The 16,887-nt window shown below is 41.9% G+C and overlaps 1 protein-coding gene across 5 annotated transcripts in view; it reads right to left on the bottom strand.

Moving 5' to 3' along the window:
* The window catches only part of VPS35L (VPS35 endosomal protein sorting factor like), a 128,709-nt gene that overhangs the window by 11,408 nt on the left and 100,414 nt on the right, over positions 1 to 16,887 (bottom strand). For all 5 annotated transcript variants that reach the window (XM_075010607.1, XM_075010608.1, XM_075010609.1 and 2 more), the window contains 2 exons: positions 13,684 to 13,823; positions 7,620 to 7,785 (listed from right to left, as the gene is read on the bottom strand). In XM_075010607.1, the coding sequence (XP_074866708.1) occupies positions 7,620 to 7,785; positions 13,684 to 13,823 (306 nt within the window). The remainder of the gene's footprint in view (positions 1 to 7,619; positions 7,786 to 13,683; positions 13,824 to 16,887) is intronic.

The following is a 16,887-nucleotide window of genomic DNA, read 5'->3' as shown; positions in this document are numbered from 1 at the left end:
AGAATGATGGGTAAATATTAGCATTAACAGGTTCTAATATGTAAGTATCTAAATGAGAATATAAGGCCTGCTTGGTATGAACACATTTAAACACCTCGTTAAATGTTATGTGTTTCTTTCAGATGCCAGGAAAACTGTTGCAAATGTGGAATATGAAGTCACTAGTCCCCACAGAGTTAATAACTCAAGGTCCCACCATTTTGCATGGGAGCATCAGGAACTCTTAAAAGCTGATGCACTATGACTCTGGATCTTATGGCATTTTCCTCTGACAATAGATGAATTGCTCAAAAAACAAAAAACAAAATATCCACTGAGGCCAAGTGAAAGATTCCATATTCAGTGTGCTTGCTAATGTTCTTATCTGAATAGTATTTGCACTTAGTCAGGCATAAAAGCTATTTCACTGCAAGCTGAATTCATTTCTGAAATCCACCAGCATCTTTAATGCATCGAACCAGCAGCAGTCCTATGTTTGTTGATGTAGAATGAGATTAAAGATTCTCAGCAAGTCTCAGCCAGTCCTCTTTGGCTGTGCATCTCCAGTCCTGCCATCATCGTCTTTCATGTCACAACTCTACTGACTATGTAATAATCTGTATGGCCTTATTTACAACTGGCAGGAAAGAAGGCATGGAAAGCTGTACTGAGGGAAAATGAAATGCAGCCATTGTTTATTTTAATTTTCTTCCTTAGCCAAATCTAGGTATTTCTAACAAATCAAACTTCCAAGAGATTTTAAAAAAATCTAGTGTCCTCTAAACATCCTTCACAATTATTGTAACAGCCTCTGAGCCCCAGTCCTGTCTCTATGTACAAAGCACTCCTAGAAACAGAAACGTCGCCCCAGGTTAAGAGAGAAAATTACTTCACATAGCATTTTTATATGAAGATCTCGTACAACTTTACAACATTTATACTGTAGAACACCCCCTGAAGTAGGTCAAGACTTATTCTGCCCCTTTTATAAATGGAAAAAAACAGGATCATATTCACTTTCTTAGTGAGTCTGAAAGAGACTACAAAAATCAACACTACAGTCTGACTCCATATTGGCTCAACTGTAAACTTCCTGCTAAGATGCTAATCCCACGAGACATTCTTAGCCTGAAGAATGACTTTATTTTGGTAGCCCAACCCCCAGAAGAACTCAAGTATTTTAGAGCTGCCTTTATTTGAAAATCTGCATGCCACCAGAAGAAAGCCCCATCTAGTGGTTAGAACGGGGGGCCAAAAGTCAAGATCCCTTGGTTCAACTCCCAGTTCTGCAACTAACTCACCAACATACTTTAAAACATTTTTATCCTCCCGTACTTCACTTTCATGGTTCCAGCTACACAACAAAAATAAGTAACTGACAGAGTGAGCTAAAGCTTAGAATCAGAGTGTAAAAAACACAGGCAATTACAATCAACAAAAAATATTCTTTTCTGCTATAGAGTTTAGCCATCTTCTGCAGCACACTGAATTTGCAGCAGCTTCATCATGGTCAGAATCACAACTTTTTGTAATTGATCACAACGTTTAAATTTTCCCTCAAAGAACTCAACCCTTCATAAATGAGTACACAGAAAGTAGGATCAAGGAAACCAGTGCAGATATCACTTAAAGGAGAAACTGGGTCTCTCTTTTCCTTTATACAGACCCCAAAACAAGATTTAAACTCTCTGTCAATAACTGCATCTTTCCTCTTTACTGAAAGACTCTTATGACTCAGTGCAATCCAAAATGCTAATAATGTCAGAGACAAGTCCAATGATTGGAATTCATCCAATCCATGGAAAGGGATTTTTTTTTTTTGCCAGCTGTTCCATACTTCTTGTTATGATTTAAGATGTCGTAATTACCACATCCAAACCAAGCTGCATTTACAAAACAAAACCAAAGTTGTGTTTAAATGCCTGGAAAATTTGATTTTCTTCCCATATCTTCCACTATAAGGATTCAAATTCTAATAGGGGAATATTTGTTTCTATATCCCACAACATGACAATGAGCTTCCAAACCAACTAGACTGTCAAAATAACCCACCGCAAAGAGGAAAAAGTACACAAAGATCTGGGGGCCTCTCCAACAAAAGGAAGGCTATAAAGGCCTGATCTTCCATCCAATGAGGCTAACGGTAAAATTCCATTCATTCAACTGGTCCCTTCATGATCACAAAGAGTTAAAGCCTTTGTGAAAGATGATTGTGATCATCTCTCAAACTTTTCCCCACCTTCAAAAACTTTTGCAGATAACTTTTGCCGAACCAGTCTACCCCAAGCAACTGAGTGAGGGGCAGCCTACTTCTTTCTACATCTTGCAACATTACCAGAATGCAAGGAATTTGATAGTTAGAGACAAAAGTTTGAGTACGTCTGAAAAACACTATTGTGTAGTAGATGCAGGTAGGTGCACTGATGGGGCTAGAACGCTTACTGCCTAAAACATAGTCAGCACAAAATGCATTTTATTTTTCAGATCTGGGATAAGTGTCTCCAAAATGGAGACCTTTTCCCTTAGTACTGGCACTGCTTGATACATTCAACCCAGTGATAAACGTTAATAGATCCATTGTGGTCGTTTGTTAATAATTAGAGTAATCTGAGGTTTGCCACTATGAAATCTCAAGATAAAAGTTTTAAAAAGGTGATTCCCACAACAGATACTAGCTCTTAAGCCTGCTTTGGTTTATATGGATTTGTCTCTCTCTCTCTCTCTGTCTCTCACAAAACTGGCAAGAATGTTTGCATAATATATAATTTACCAGATGTGTCCCCCACATGCTTGAATTTTTGAGCTGTTAAATACATACATACAGAGCATTGGTAAGTCTAATCTATGTTGACTGTTCACTCTGAAAGAAGACCCTTTAAACATATAAATGCAAATAGCCTTAAATTAAAAAAAAAAAAAACAAAAAAGCAGTAAAGTAGCACTTTAAAGACTAACAAAATAATTTATTAGGTGAGCTTTCGTGGGACAGACCCACTTCTTCAGACCATAGGCATACCAGAACAGTCTCAATATTCAAAATATAGAGAACCAAAAAAAGTAATCAAGGTTGACAAATCAGAAAAAAATTATCAAGGTGAGCAAATCAGAGAGCAGAGGGGTGGCGGGAAGTCCAGAATTAGATTAAGCCAAATATGCAAAAGAGCCCCTATCGTGTCCCAGAAAATTTGCATCCCAGTTCAAACCACGTGTTAATCATTAGACCTTTTCTGATGAATTTCTGTTTATGTCTACTGGGAACTGCAGTAACTAGCGAGTTATATAATTATTCAGGCTGATTCACTCATCAAAATTTTTTCTTTGTAAACTAATTATATTACCACTATTCTTATAAGCTGGTTCTTTGATCTCAAAAAGATGGGCCAGTTGTTCTACTTTCTCCACATCATAGAACTGATCAGGAATAACTTTGCAAAATATTTAATTTTTCTAGTGAACTTTAAGTTCTCAAAGTATAAATCCAAACTGAGTGGAACTCTCAAGATGATCTTCAAAAAACAAAAGATGAAGCATAAAGGCTAAAACAGAAAAATCCAAAGCTAACAGAACCCAAAAAGCTTGTCCAGTAGAGGGAGAGCGGGAAATTTAACAGAAGTGACCAGCAGACACTTCTAGTGTGTGGGTGATGCAGTGTCTTGTCAAACAGTAAGTGGTATTTTGGAAAAAGTCATCATTTTTTCTTCTTCCCTCTCCACATTGCCCCAAGAGAGTTATTATGGAGGTACGGACAGTCTGCAGAGAAAATCTTCACAAAAGCAGCTGCCAGAAAATCCTCAAACTGTGGGAAAGCGTATCCATAAAACCAAATTCTTCATCCACACATACGCAGCTATGTTCAAATTTACATCTGGATTTTAAAAAAAACAAACCAATCTATCATAGCAATCCCTCTTTACGGCTTTTACTCCATCAGTGTGCCAAATTCACAGTTACAAGAGAACTAGTAGAGTTGTAAGTCTAGTGTCAATTCCGGGCAAATTAGTTGAAACAATAGTAAAGAATAAAATTGTCAGGCACGTAGAAGAACATAATTTGATGGGCAACAGTCAACATGGTTTCTGCAGAGGGAAATCATGTCTTACTAATCTATTAGAGTTCTTTGAAGGGGTTAAAAACATGCAGACAGGGGAGATCCAGTGGATATGGTATACTTAGATTTCCAGAAAGCCTTTGACAAGGTACCTCACCAAAGGCTCTTATGTAAATTCAGTTGTCATGGGGTAAGAGGGAAGGTCCTTTTATGGACTGAGAAATGGATAAAAGACAGGAAACAAAGGGTAGGCATAAATGGTAAATTTTCCAAATGGAGAGGGGTAACTAGTGATGTCCCCTCAAGGGTCAGTCCCAGGACCAATCCTGTTCAATGTATTCATAAACGATCTGGAGAAGGGGGTGAGCAGTGAAGTGGCAAAATTTGCAGATGACACTAAACTCTTCAAGATAGTCAAGACAAAGGCAGACTGTGAAGAACTTCAGAAAAATCTCATCAAACTGAGTAACTGGACGACAAAATGGCAAATGAAATTTTATGTGGATAAGTGTAAAGTAATGCACATTGGAAAAAACAACCCCAACTGTACTTACAGTATGATGGGGGCTAATTTTTAGCTATAACAAATCAGAAATGAGATCTTGGAGTTATCGCGGATCGTTCCTTGAAAACATCCACACAGTGTGCAGAGGCAGTCAAAAAGGCAAATAGGGATAGAAAATAAGACAAAGAGTATCTTACTGCCCCATATAAATCTATGGTACACCCATATCTTTAATACTGTGTACAGATGTGGTCTCCTCACAAAAAAAGATATCCTGGCACTGGAAAAGGTTCAGAAAAGGGCAACTAAAATGATTAGGGGCTTGGAACAGCTCCTATATGAGGACAGGCTAAAAAGGTTGAGACTTTTCAGTTTAGCAAAGAGGAGACTAAGGGGGGGACATGATAGAGGTATATAAAATTATGACAGGTGTGGAAAGGGTGAATAAGGAGAAGTTATTTACTTGTGCCCATAATACAAGAACGAGAGGACACCAAATGAAATTAATGGGTAGTAGGTATAAAACTAATAAAAAGAAGTTCTTCTTCACTCAGCACATAGTTATCCTGTGGAACTCCTTGCCAGAGGAGACTGTGAAGGCTAGGACAACAACAGAATTTAAGAAAGAGCTAGATAAATTCATGGAGGTTGGGTCCATAAAAGGCTATGAGCCAAGGGTAGGAATGGTGTCCCTGGCCTCTGATTGTCAGAGGCTGGAGATGGATGGCAGGAGACAAATCGCTTGATCATTGTCTTTGGCCCACCACCTCTGGGGCACCTGGCACTGGCCACTGTCAGCAGACAGGCTACTGGGTTGGATGGACCTTTGGTCTGACCCAGTATGGCCATTCTTTTGTTCTTATAGAGTCAACGGAACAAAGACAAGCCAATAGATGGCAGAGAAAGGGATTAGAATACAAGACCCTAGGTCAGTGGCGTCCAAAAGGAAGACACCCAATCACCACATGCCACCCTATCCCACCCACCTGCCACCATAGCGAGGCACCCTATCCCCAGGACTCAGCGCAGCCACTGTCGGAGCCCCCGACCCCAAGCCATGCAGCTTGGTTGGCTTGGGGGCCATGCTGCACGGTACTTGGGACTGGGTGGCTCTGGTAGCAAGGTGATGAGAAACTGCTGTGCCAGCTGTGCAGTGCCCAAGGAGCCATCATGCCACTGCGTGGGCTCCCGAGCCAGCCACGCAGCACCTGAGCTTCTGAGCCACCGCTGCTGCATGGCACTCAAGAAACTGCCACACGAGCCCCTGTCCAAGCTGCTGCACCAACCTGCTGACTCGCACGTGCCACAATATGCTTCTCTATTCGCCACATGTGGCAAACAAGCAGCATATTAGACACTGCGGCCCTAGACTATGGGGTGGAGTTACAAAAGCACAAAAATAACACCCAAAGTTGAAGTTAGCCAGGAGGCGTCCAAGAAAAATAAAAACAAGACTAGAGGGTAAAACCTGGAGGTTTTTCATCGCAAAAGACAAAGGATAAGATAAAGCCTCTTTCAGCATTTATAATAGATAGAAAGAAAAGCACTAGAAACACTCTTACACGGATAGATAGGTTCCTGAGACAGGTCAGTCCTTTCAGAATACAACAGACCCGAAGGCTGGATTCTTGGCTCTTTTAGGCTACGTCTACACGTGCAGCCAACATCGAAATAGTCTATTTCGATGAATAACGTCTACACGTCCTCCAGGGCCAGCAACGTCGATGTTCAACTTCGACGTTGCTCAGCCCAACATCGAAATAGGCGCAGCAAGGGAACGTCTACATGTCAAAGTAGCACACATCGAAATAGGGATGCCAGGCACAGCTGCAGACAGGGTCACAGGGCGGACTCAACAGCAAGCCACTCCCTTAAAGGGCCCCTCCCAGACACAGTTGCACTAAACAACACAAGATACACAGAGCTGACAACTGGTTGCAGACCCTGTGCCTGCAGCATAGATCCCCAGCTGCCGCAGAAGCAGCCAGAAGCCCTGGGCTAAGGGCTGCTGCCCACGGTGACCACAGAGCCCCGCAGGGGCTGGACAGAGAGCATCTCTCAACCCCCCAGCTGATGGCCGCCATGGAGGACCCAGCAATTTCGACGTTGCGGGACGCGGATCGTCTACACAGTCCCTACTTCGACGTTGAACGTCGAAGTAGGGCGCTATTCCTATCTCCTCATGAGGTTAGCGACTTCGACATCTCGCCGCCTAACGTCGAAGTTGGTGCCGCTACTTCGAAGTAGCGTGCACGTGTAGATGCAGCTTTAGATGCTATTTCTGCCTGTTTATAAACACTGAAATCCACTTAATGTACTTGATAAACTTCGACAGAAAGCAAATTATTTTAGTAAAGTATGTGAGTGTCATGCATGACAACACATCTATTGGGAAGGATAAACTCTGAAGTTAAGGAATCTGTTGGTGAAATAGTGTATTTTTTATCTGCACTGCGATCCTTTGCAGTGAGGAAAGAGCAAAGACTGAACATTTTTAAGTACTTCTGAACTGGTAAGAGACCATCCCTGTAAAAATGTAACAGTCACTGTCTTTGTAGACACCGGGAACTGAATCATGGACTTCTAGCACTAAAATTATGAGTCTCTGCAGCTTGTGGTAAAAATCCAGATTCTCCTCTGTGAGCAGTAAGACAGACAGACTTGCAAAATTTGTGGACTGAAAATAGAGGAGGACATATCACTCTCAGACAAGTGGGATGCAATAAAATAGTAATATTTAGACAAATACATGGAGGACTCAGCCAAATTTGAAAAAAGCCAATGTGGAGTCCCAGGATTTGTGCAAATAAAGCTTGAAACAAGTGGATTAAGTAAAAATGCCCTTAGTTGAACATTGTTTTATTTTTAAATATGGCCCGCATACCTGATTAAAAGCCAAATTGATCTCTTATGATCATTCTAGGCTGGAGCACACAGATGTGTGCAGAAAAATAATCCAGTGTATAAAGTTTTTGTGTCAGTTTTGATCAACTTTTACACTGGCAAATCACTGATCCAATGCAACAGGGGATTGATATATATGTAACACTGTACAGCACAGACCCCACGAAAACCATCCCAGTTTACCTTTGTCTACGTGGTAGATATAGGTCTCCTGAGTCATTGCAGAGAGCAGGTGCAAAACATTTGTGTAAATCCGGACTTTGTCATCACTATTATCCTCCCACGTATAATCCTGGATGACATTGAGTAGGCCTCGCACCAGAAACAACACTCCCTGTTCTGGATGGTCCTATAGAACAACCAAGAGACAGAGGTTTGAGGTTTTGGTTTTTAAAATGCAGCAACATCTCTGACAGCACAATTATAATTGAAGCTGTCAGTGACTTTTCTGAAGAGTGCTTCCTAGCAAACCCACTTAAAACACATTGTGAGAGGAAAACTATGACGTCTTTTTGACCCATAATAATCAACCTGATTTAGGCAGCTGCAGCAGACAACGCATGAAATTCTGTGTGTTCTATTCTGAGGGGGAGGCAAAACTAGCTGTCAACTTCTTAACAGCTGAACTTCCAAAATTACACACGAGAATTAGATTTTTTTTGTTTTGCTCATTATTTCAGTAAACTATAAAAACAAGCATATTACTCATGTAATTATGAGGCTTGGGAGAAAATAAACATGCTCTAGAATGGCAATGGCCTTTTAACATTAAAAAGAAATAATTATAAGCACACCAACTTTTAGAAACAGTTCATTCTTTTTAAGATGGGTTTCAACACTGCACCAAGCTCAAAAGGAGCTGATATGCAGTGGTATGACATACCAGCACCTCTTTGGCACCCACTCTGTAACAGGAAGGTTCCTCCAAGGAGTCAGTGGAGAGGAAAGGACTGCTAGGACAGGACAGAAGCATTGGGGGATGGAAGCAGGGAACTCTATAGTCTCTGGAATCCCTGCCTCTCACTGGAAATCTCTTTCATCATGGACAGATCTAAAGGTGGGGCCTGACCTCGCTATCATCGCCAATTACTACCACAGGCCAGGTCATGTCATACACCTTCTCAACCACTTTCCTAAATGAGATTCAATTCTGCATTTACCACTCTTCTGTGCTGCACCTGCGCAACGAGGCACAACATTCTACTATTAGCCTCTCTTCTCCTGCATTCCATATTCAAAGCAATGTGCCTCAAATGCATGTCTCAGTCCTGGAGACATCCTGACTTCCAGAGGAGCATAACAAGAAAAGAAAGAAAGTAGCAGGACCCACAGCAGTGTGTGGTTTTGCTGCAGATGCGGACAAAGGGGGTGGAAGAGTGGGAAGGAATAATGAGGGCAACGGAAAAAGTGGGAGTGAAAAGAAAACACTGTTCTCCCTGTGGAGTGGAAGAGACTGTTTAGGAAAGAGAAAAAGGCCAAAAGAAAAAAGAAAGAGAGAGAGAAAGACATGACATGATAGTTCATGGCCCACATTTACTCCAAGCCCAATTTTAATCCAAACAAAGAAATGTCAGCCACAAAAGTGGTATGGTAAGTATGGGCCCCAAGGAAGTCTTGCTTAATAATTAATTTTCAAATCCTGCTTATAATATGTATGGTTTCCATATGTGTTTAAAGTCCCATCATTTTCAAAGTAAAAATGGAAATTCTGAATTTCCTTGCTTATATAGTTTTCATCCTTAATCATTAATCTAAAATGGTCTCCTATCTTGCAATAACTAATTGCTTATTATTTAGAGGGATCTTTCTTATATCTGCAGAAAAAATACAACACTGGATTAAAACCTGGAAAGGAACGCAATTGTAGCGTTTTATAAAAATCTGTCATCTTCAAAAGGGAACAATTATGCTCATGGGCAGTTCCTAATTATCCCCATTAACATCAATTCTAAATGATACTGCCTCCTGTTATTCAAGTCAATCGTAACAATGGACACTGTCAAATAAAAGTTAAAGCTCTGCATTGTCTTCCTGTTCTTGTTGTATACTGACATTTGTAGGATCTGGATGTACATTATATATAGAGACAAGGCAGCTGAACTGTTATTGGATGAATGTCTGCTGGCAAGAGACAAGCCTTCAAGCTTACCTGGAGCTCTTCCTCAAGTTTACATTACGTTTATCAGAGACAGCACTTCAGTTGGAACAGACATTTCTGGCAACCTACTAACCTTGCTTTCTTCCCAAGATGACAGTGTCTTTAAAATGGGGATTATGTTCTTATGTTGTGAGAGCAAACATGATCCAGTGGCTAGAGCACTAAGCTCAGACATCAGAAGACCTGCTTTGTGGCCCTGCTGCGTCACAGATGTCCTGTACAACTACAGGCAAGCCACTTCACAGCTTTTCTTAAGACAGACAAGTTTGTACACTATGTTTCATATTAACACTTGAAATAGTTAACTGAGAGAACATATCTGTGTTGTAATTTGATTCTCGGCTGTGTAAGCCACAGAAGCAAAGACAATTTAGTATGGCCACACAGGGTAATGAATGCTGAAAAGGACTTTTTGTAGTTGTGTTAAAGCTGTCACGATTCTTGCATTACAAAACAGAACATGTACACAATTTCCACCCTGCTGTAGTACAAGAGCTCCTCTCTGCATGCCATTTATCATCTGATTTAAAATTCAGGTGTGAATCTTGTGCTCATCAAGTAATCCTGAATAGCTGAAGCCACATTGTAAATATAACATCTTTATGTGTTTACAAATAGTATATATGTTAAAAATTTGATAAATTCCTGAATCATGTAAGACTTAATATACATATTTTTCAAAACCCCTTTGGCACTAGGATGCAAGAGTTTTTTTTTTTTTAAATAAATATCAAAGTGGTAGCTGAGGTTAGTCTGTATCCACAAAAACAATGAGAAGTCCTATGGCACCTTAGAGACTAACAGTTTTTTTTTTTGAGCAGATCCATGTTGGTCTTTGCCCACAAAAGCTTAGAGGCTAACAGATTTTTTTTGGACCATAAGCTTTTGTGGGCAAAGACCAACATGGATCTGCTCAAAAAAACAACTGTTAGTCTCTAAGGTGCCATAGGACTTCTCATTGTTTTTAAAATGTTTTTGATGCAAAGCTCATCAGTTTTTTAGCATCAGGGCCAATGAATTATCAGTGCCAAGGAATTAATGGCACAACCACTGTGTTTCACCCATAATTCGAACAACTGTTAAGCATCTTACTAGCCTTTAAAATGGTGAATGAAAGACAATGAAATTAATCTGGAGACATTCACCTACATAAATCCTACCCACTGTCTGTTCATCCAAGTGCGATGGTTCTGTGACACAGGATGTTTAACCAACAGGCTGGAAAACATCAGGTATTATTACCGTTTTCCAGATTTCCCCATTCTACTGTGTACTGGGGAAAATCTAACCTGCAGAATAGTTTACATTTTCCCTAGATTTAATCTCATTTTACTTCTGACTGTGATACCAAAGTTCCTTTTAATTATTTTTTGTATTGGCATATGTGCCCAATACTTCAAGTCATTTGTTGTTTAATAAGGAAAGTTCTAAAAGTCCCTTAGGTAAGAAAAAGGGCCATTCTAGTACGATGTGCAAACATGCACTAGGAGGGCAATGGAGAATTATCTTTGGAGACCTTCTTTCAAACATAATGGACACAGTTTTGAACCCATGAAGGACAACAAAACTTAAATGGTAGCTGCGTGAACTTTAAAGTGCAGACTTCGAATTGCAGATTGACATTGTAGATGGGAGCAGCTTCGAAATGAGCTCCCCACTTCGACATTCCCTTACTCCCACCAAATTAGATCGGAGTAAGGGAATATCAAAGGGGATGCTTATTTTGAAGCTGCCCCCATCTACACTGTCAATCTGCAATTCAAAGTTTGCACTTCGAAATTCGCGCAGCTACCGAGGCACTAAATATGCATGTTAGCACCTCATTAGCCTGTTTCGAATTGCCTCATTATCATGCCACGTCCGACAGGAGAGGGCAAGTGTGGAAGCAGCCCTAGTAACACCACCATTAACTATAATTTTCTGCAGAAAAAAAACTTTCACATCTATCTTCCCCCTACCCCAACTTCATGCACAAAGCTAGAACCATCTAACAAAAGGTAACAGATTGTGGAAATTGAGACTGAATTAGCTATTGGTTTGGGGACAAACACCTATCAATTCAGAATCAGTTTCACTCAGTGAGGTCCTGGTTCCTCTTTCTTCATTGCTGGCATAAATCAAGCAAATGGGTACTACGTCCATGAGAGATGAAGATCTTTGGTCCTTTTTGAAAGATTGAAGAGTTTGGCTTTGGGCAATTGCTTATCCATCCAATGGGCTCTTTTAAGACAGCATGCAGAAGTGCACCTCTCCGCTCAGTACTGGATGTGACACCATCAGGGAGTGAGAGAAATGTCATTTGGGATGCAGTACCATCTATATGCAGATGACACTCAGCTTCATGCATCCTTGCCACTGAATCAAGAGAGCATACCGTCCCTATTTTCCCAACTATCTATCTGGATGAGGCTGAGTAGGTTGAGCCTTAGAAGACTATTTCAGCTGCCTTGTAAAAACATCTAGAGAACACGGTGAGGATTGTATCTGACTCCTCCCATGCTTAGATGGGCTTCACAAACCCTGTGCCAAACAAGTTCATGATCAAGGGGTATTTCTGGATCCTTCCTTGTTTCTACAGTTTCAAGTGGTTCATACAACATAAAGTGGCTCCTGCCTTCCCCCATCCACTTGATCTGCATAGGAGGGTCACAGATATTTTTCTGTGATTATACGAATTCAGATGTGGATCATGACTCCATCATCCACTGTTTTGTTATTTCCCAGATAGATCACTGTATACACCCATCTCTGACATCTATCCAAATGACAGGTACAGAACACAGCAACACACCTGCTTAGAGCCTTTATCGGCAGACAGAATATTTTACCAGCGTATCAAAGATTCCAGTGGGTCATTGTTCAGTTCCAGATACAATCCAAGAGAGTGATAGTGATCTGTATACACTTACACATGCTGGTTCTGAGCTACTTGGAAAACAAAACAAACAAACAAAAACAAAAACCTCTCCTCTCCCAGTTAAGATTAGCTGGGTATTCAAGCTAACTGTCCCCATCTCTGAATGTCTGGGAGTTTCTGGCAAGGCAGTTTCAGTAATCTTTGATTTGAATTCACTTCCATGGTCCCTCTGAGACAGTCTGTTCACATGCTTCTGATTTTGAAAATGTGATTGTGTGATGGGGAGGTTGCCCCACACTGGAATGGAAAAGATTAAAACCACCCTGGGAGGGAACTGAAGTTGAGAGCCAGGCAGGAGAGGGCTTGAGGCAGCCAATCAAAGCTAGCAGAGCTATATAAAAAGCTGGCTGGCCAGGAGGAGCTCATGCTCACCTCAGCTCTAGAGGGACAGGAACATAGCTGCTTGCTAGAAGAGGATACTTTGGACAGAGCAGTGCTATGGAAAGGCAGGGAAAATCAGGGGAGCTCAGCCTAAAAAAACCCTAGGCTGAGGCCCAGAGATAGAGGCCTAAGGAAGTACTAGGGCTACAGAGGAGTGGCCAAGACAGGAAAATACAGCAGGTCCAACCTTTTGTCAATGATGAAGTGGCCAGTTCAGACTGCAGTTTGCACCTGAGGAAAGGGGCTAGATGACGAATAGCAGTGGGTCACTGAGGCAAGTGGTATCTTAGGTCAGGGGGTTCCCCAGGAGGGGAGTTCCCAGAGTAGGAACTGCTGTAAGGCAGTACCCTGAAGAAGGGCACTGCAGTATGGGAGGGATGCCGCTCCTAACGAGTGGCGGAGAACCACCTGAAAGACAAAAGCAGACAAGACACTGCCTGGAGAGGGCACTCTCAGGCAGAACTGAGCTAATTCCCAGAGTGACCAGAAGGAGGTGTCACAGCAGTGAGTCACAGCCTGCTATGGCTGTGTTGTTATGAAATTAGAGGATTGGGGTTTTAATTACCCTGACTGCTCAAGTAACTTTTGACACTGTCTTTCAACTACCATTCATGTGCTGCTTTGATATGTAAAAAGAGAAATAATGGACACAGTACTTATAACAGGTAAGAGATAGTCAAGTTAAAACAAGATCTATCTATAAGCATACAAGCCAAAAATACCAATAGCCACCCTTGTCAAGCTTTAACAATTAAATGCTCCACATGGCTATTCACATTGAAGGTACTTACTGGAACAATTAATAAAGTGGAAAAGAAATTACAGAGGAATTCCAGGAGGAATGGTTCAGTGGGCCGCATCTTCCCATCTATATTGATCATCTTTGGCACTTCAGGAACGAGGCTCACTGCAGCTCTGAAAAAAGCATCAGCTACCAAAAAACAAAACCAAACCAACAAAAAAAAACATTACAATAGTTACAATATCACCACAGCACTTGAATTTACAAATGTGCATATGATCTAAAGCAGAGGTGGGAAACTTGTAGCCTGATAGGCCAGATCGAGCTTGCAGCTTGCCTTGATCCAGCCTGAGAGTGTCAGGGCTGCCTTTCCCCCACAGCAGCACAAGATAGCACTTGCTTCTAGTCATACATGGGGTGCCATGGGTGGAGCACCAGTGCTAGCTCTCCACTGTGCGAGGGAGAGGGAAGAGGTAGCCCTGAGCTTCATGAGCTTGATCAGGGAAAGTTCTGGGCTGGATCAGCTTGGCAGTGGGGAAGAAGCAGCTGTGTGTGTGGCAGGTAAGTGCTCCCTGCAGGAAGTGCTCTCTGCGACTCCCATTGACCAGGTGGGTGCCTCAATCCCTGCCCCATCCCACCCAGACCCCACACCCCACATTGCTCCAGCACCCCTCAGATCCTGCACCCCACTCCATTCCTGCGCTCCCTCCCAGACGCTGCACCCCCACCTGTAGCCCACTCATTCACCCTCTTCTGCACAAACCCCACACGTCTACTCCAGCCTTTCCCTGCACTCTACTTCCCACGCAAACCCTGCACCTTCACTCCAGCCTGCTTCCCAGCAGCTTCTTCCAGCACACTGAGCCTCTGACTTCTGGGCCCACCTCAGAGCCTAGGGGCGCCCCACCAAACCTACTACCCTCTGGCCCCAGAAGAGTTAATCCAGCCCTCAGGGTAAGCCCTGAGCCTTAGCTGCAGCTTGAAGGGAGTGAGGGGGAGTGTTTTTTCCTCACTTCTCAGTTGGGGGTCTTTTTTGTTTTTATTTTTTTGTTTTACTTCTCACCTGTGTGTGGCACACATTACTGATTTTTCTGTGGGTCAGTGGCTCCTAACCAAAAAAAGGTTAATTTATAGAGAGCTCCTTAAAACTCTCAGTTTAATTAAGGAATGCTCACTGAGTGTTCAATTTGGAATAAGATTAAGGTAAACAATATCAAGTCATGGAATTGCTAATTATTTGGATATAAATTACCAATAACTATGAAGTTGTAGCAACTGAACAGGCTTCATCTTTACAACTAATTTATAATGCAGCTTATTGTACAACGGCTTCAACACTTAAGGAGTGTGCTGGGAGGCACAATGAGAACACATGCTCCAGTTTAGAGAAAATGGGTTCCACAGGAGATCAGTTTCTCAGCTTCAATTCTGGTCCAGCTTCCATCCAGGGCACATTACATGGTCCATTGTATACAGCCAGGCACTAAGGTACAACCACATTTGCTCTGATCCATCAGACAGAGACAAACAGCTACAAGACCTTTACCAAGCTTTCCTTGAACTACAATACCACCTAAGGAAGTGAAGAAAGATTGACAGAGTCAGATGTGTACCCAGAAGCCACCTGCTACAAGACAGGCCTTGCAAGGAAAACAAGAGAACACCACTGACCATCACATACAGCCACCAGCTAAAGCCTCTCCAGCGCATCATCAGTGATCTACAACTTCTCCTGGACAATGATCCTTCACTCTCACAGACCTTGGGAGGCAGGCCAGTGCTTGCCTACAGACAGCCTGCCAACCTGAAACAAATTCTCAGCAGCAACTGTAGATCACACCACAGTAACTCTAAACCTAGAACCAATCCCTGCAACAAACCTCGCTGCCAACTCTGCTCACATATCTACACCAGCGACATCATCACAAGACCTAACCACATGAACCACACCATCGAGGCTCTTTCACCTGCACATTGACTAATATAATATATGCCATCATGTGCCAGCAATGCCCCACTGCAATTACATTGGCCAAACTGGACAGTCTCTACATAAAAGAACAAATGGACATAAACCAGACATCAGCAACAGTAATGTATAGAAACCTGTGGGAGAGCACTTCAATCTCCCTGGACACTCTAACAGATTTGAAAGTAGCAGTGCTAAAACAAAAATTTCAAAAAAATCAAATGGAGAGAGAAATCTCAGAGGCAATTCATTTGCAAATTTGACTCCATCAACCAAGAATTAAACAGAGACTGGTAGTGGCTGGCCCCTTACAAAAGCAGCTTCTCTGCCCTGGGTATAAATATCTCCCCATTAGACTTTGGCAATGGGCCCACATCCCCCTGTCCAATCTGTCTTGTTTTTTCCTTTTTTGATACATACTACAGATAACGCGCCATTTCCGCCTTGCTGATTAGACCTTGCCAGGTCTGGCTCTCCCTTTTACTTGGACCCCACTCTTTAAATACCCCTCTGGGACACCCCCGCCCCACTCATGCATCTGATGAAGTGGGTCTTTGCCCACAAAAGCTTATGCTTCAAAATATCTATTAGTCTATAAGGTGCCCCAGGACTTCTTGTTCTCAATTCTGATCCTGTTTGTGTCAATCTTATAAATAAAAATATGCAGCAGTTCATTCTGTTTGAAAAACTGTCTCATCTTGGCCAACTGTTTAAGTCTCCTCCTGAAGTGAGCCACTGTCCAGGTTGATGAGGATAGAGCAGAGTGCTCATTACAACAAATCATCATGATGTCAGCTTCCTATGCTTCAACAGTTAATATTTTGTGCACTGCACCGAACACAACATATTTCATGCTTCACTTAATTTATCTTTCCATGGCAGCTCCTTCATTCCAGTTGACCACAGTCTATAAATCCTTCTCCCTGCACATACATAGTGACCTTCATCTTAAGAGAACTAATGACCCACTCTAAGACGGTGTTCTTTTGACAATATTTCACTACAGTAAAGCAAGCAAAATTCCTTTGTGTGGATGTTTTTCTTTAACAATATCACTGTGGTGGTAAAAATACCTTATAATTTGCAAGAGTACGAAAATAATTGTGACTGTCTGGGTTTCCATCCAACTTGCAAATCTAGTTCTTGTATCCATGATAGGCAATTAAATTGCCTAGGTATAAAAGTCTCAGGCTGGCCAAAAACTAACTAAAAATCAAGGCCTCTGGAGATGAGAAAATAATTCACATCTCAAAAGACCATTCAAAGAGAGAATGAGAATACAAA

The sequence above is a fragment of the Carettochelys insculpta genome, chromosome 16, assembly GCF_033958435.1.
Source record: "Carettochelys insculpta isolate YL-2023 chromosome 16, ASM3395843v1, whole genome shotgun sequence".
Classification (NCBI taxonomy): domain Eukaryota; kingdom Metazoa; phylum Chordata; order Testudines; family Carettochelyidae; genus Carettochelys; species Carettochelys insculpta.
The sequence above is the reverse complement of the archived record's forward strand: the minus strand, read 5'-3'. Positions and strand labels throughout refer to the sequence as shown.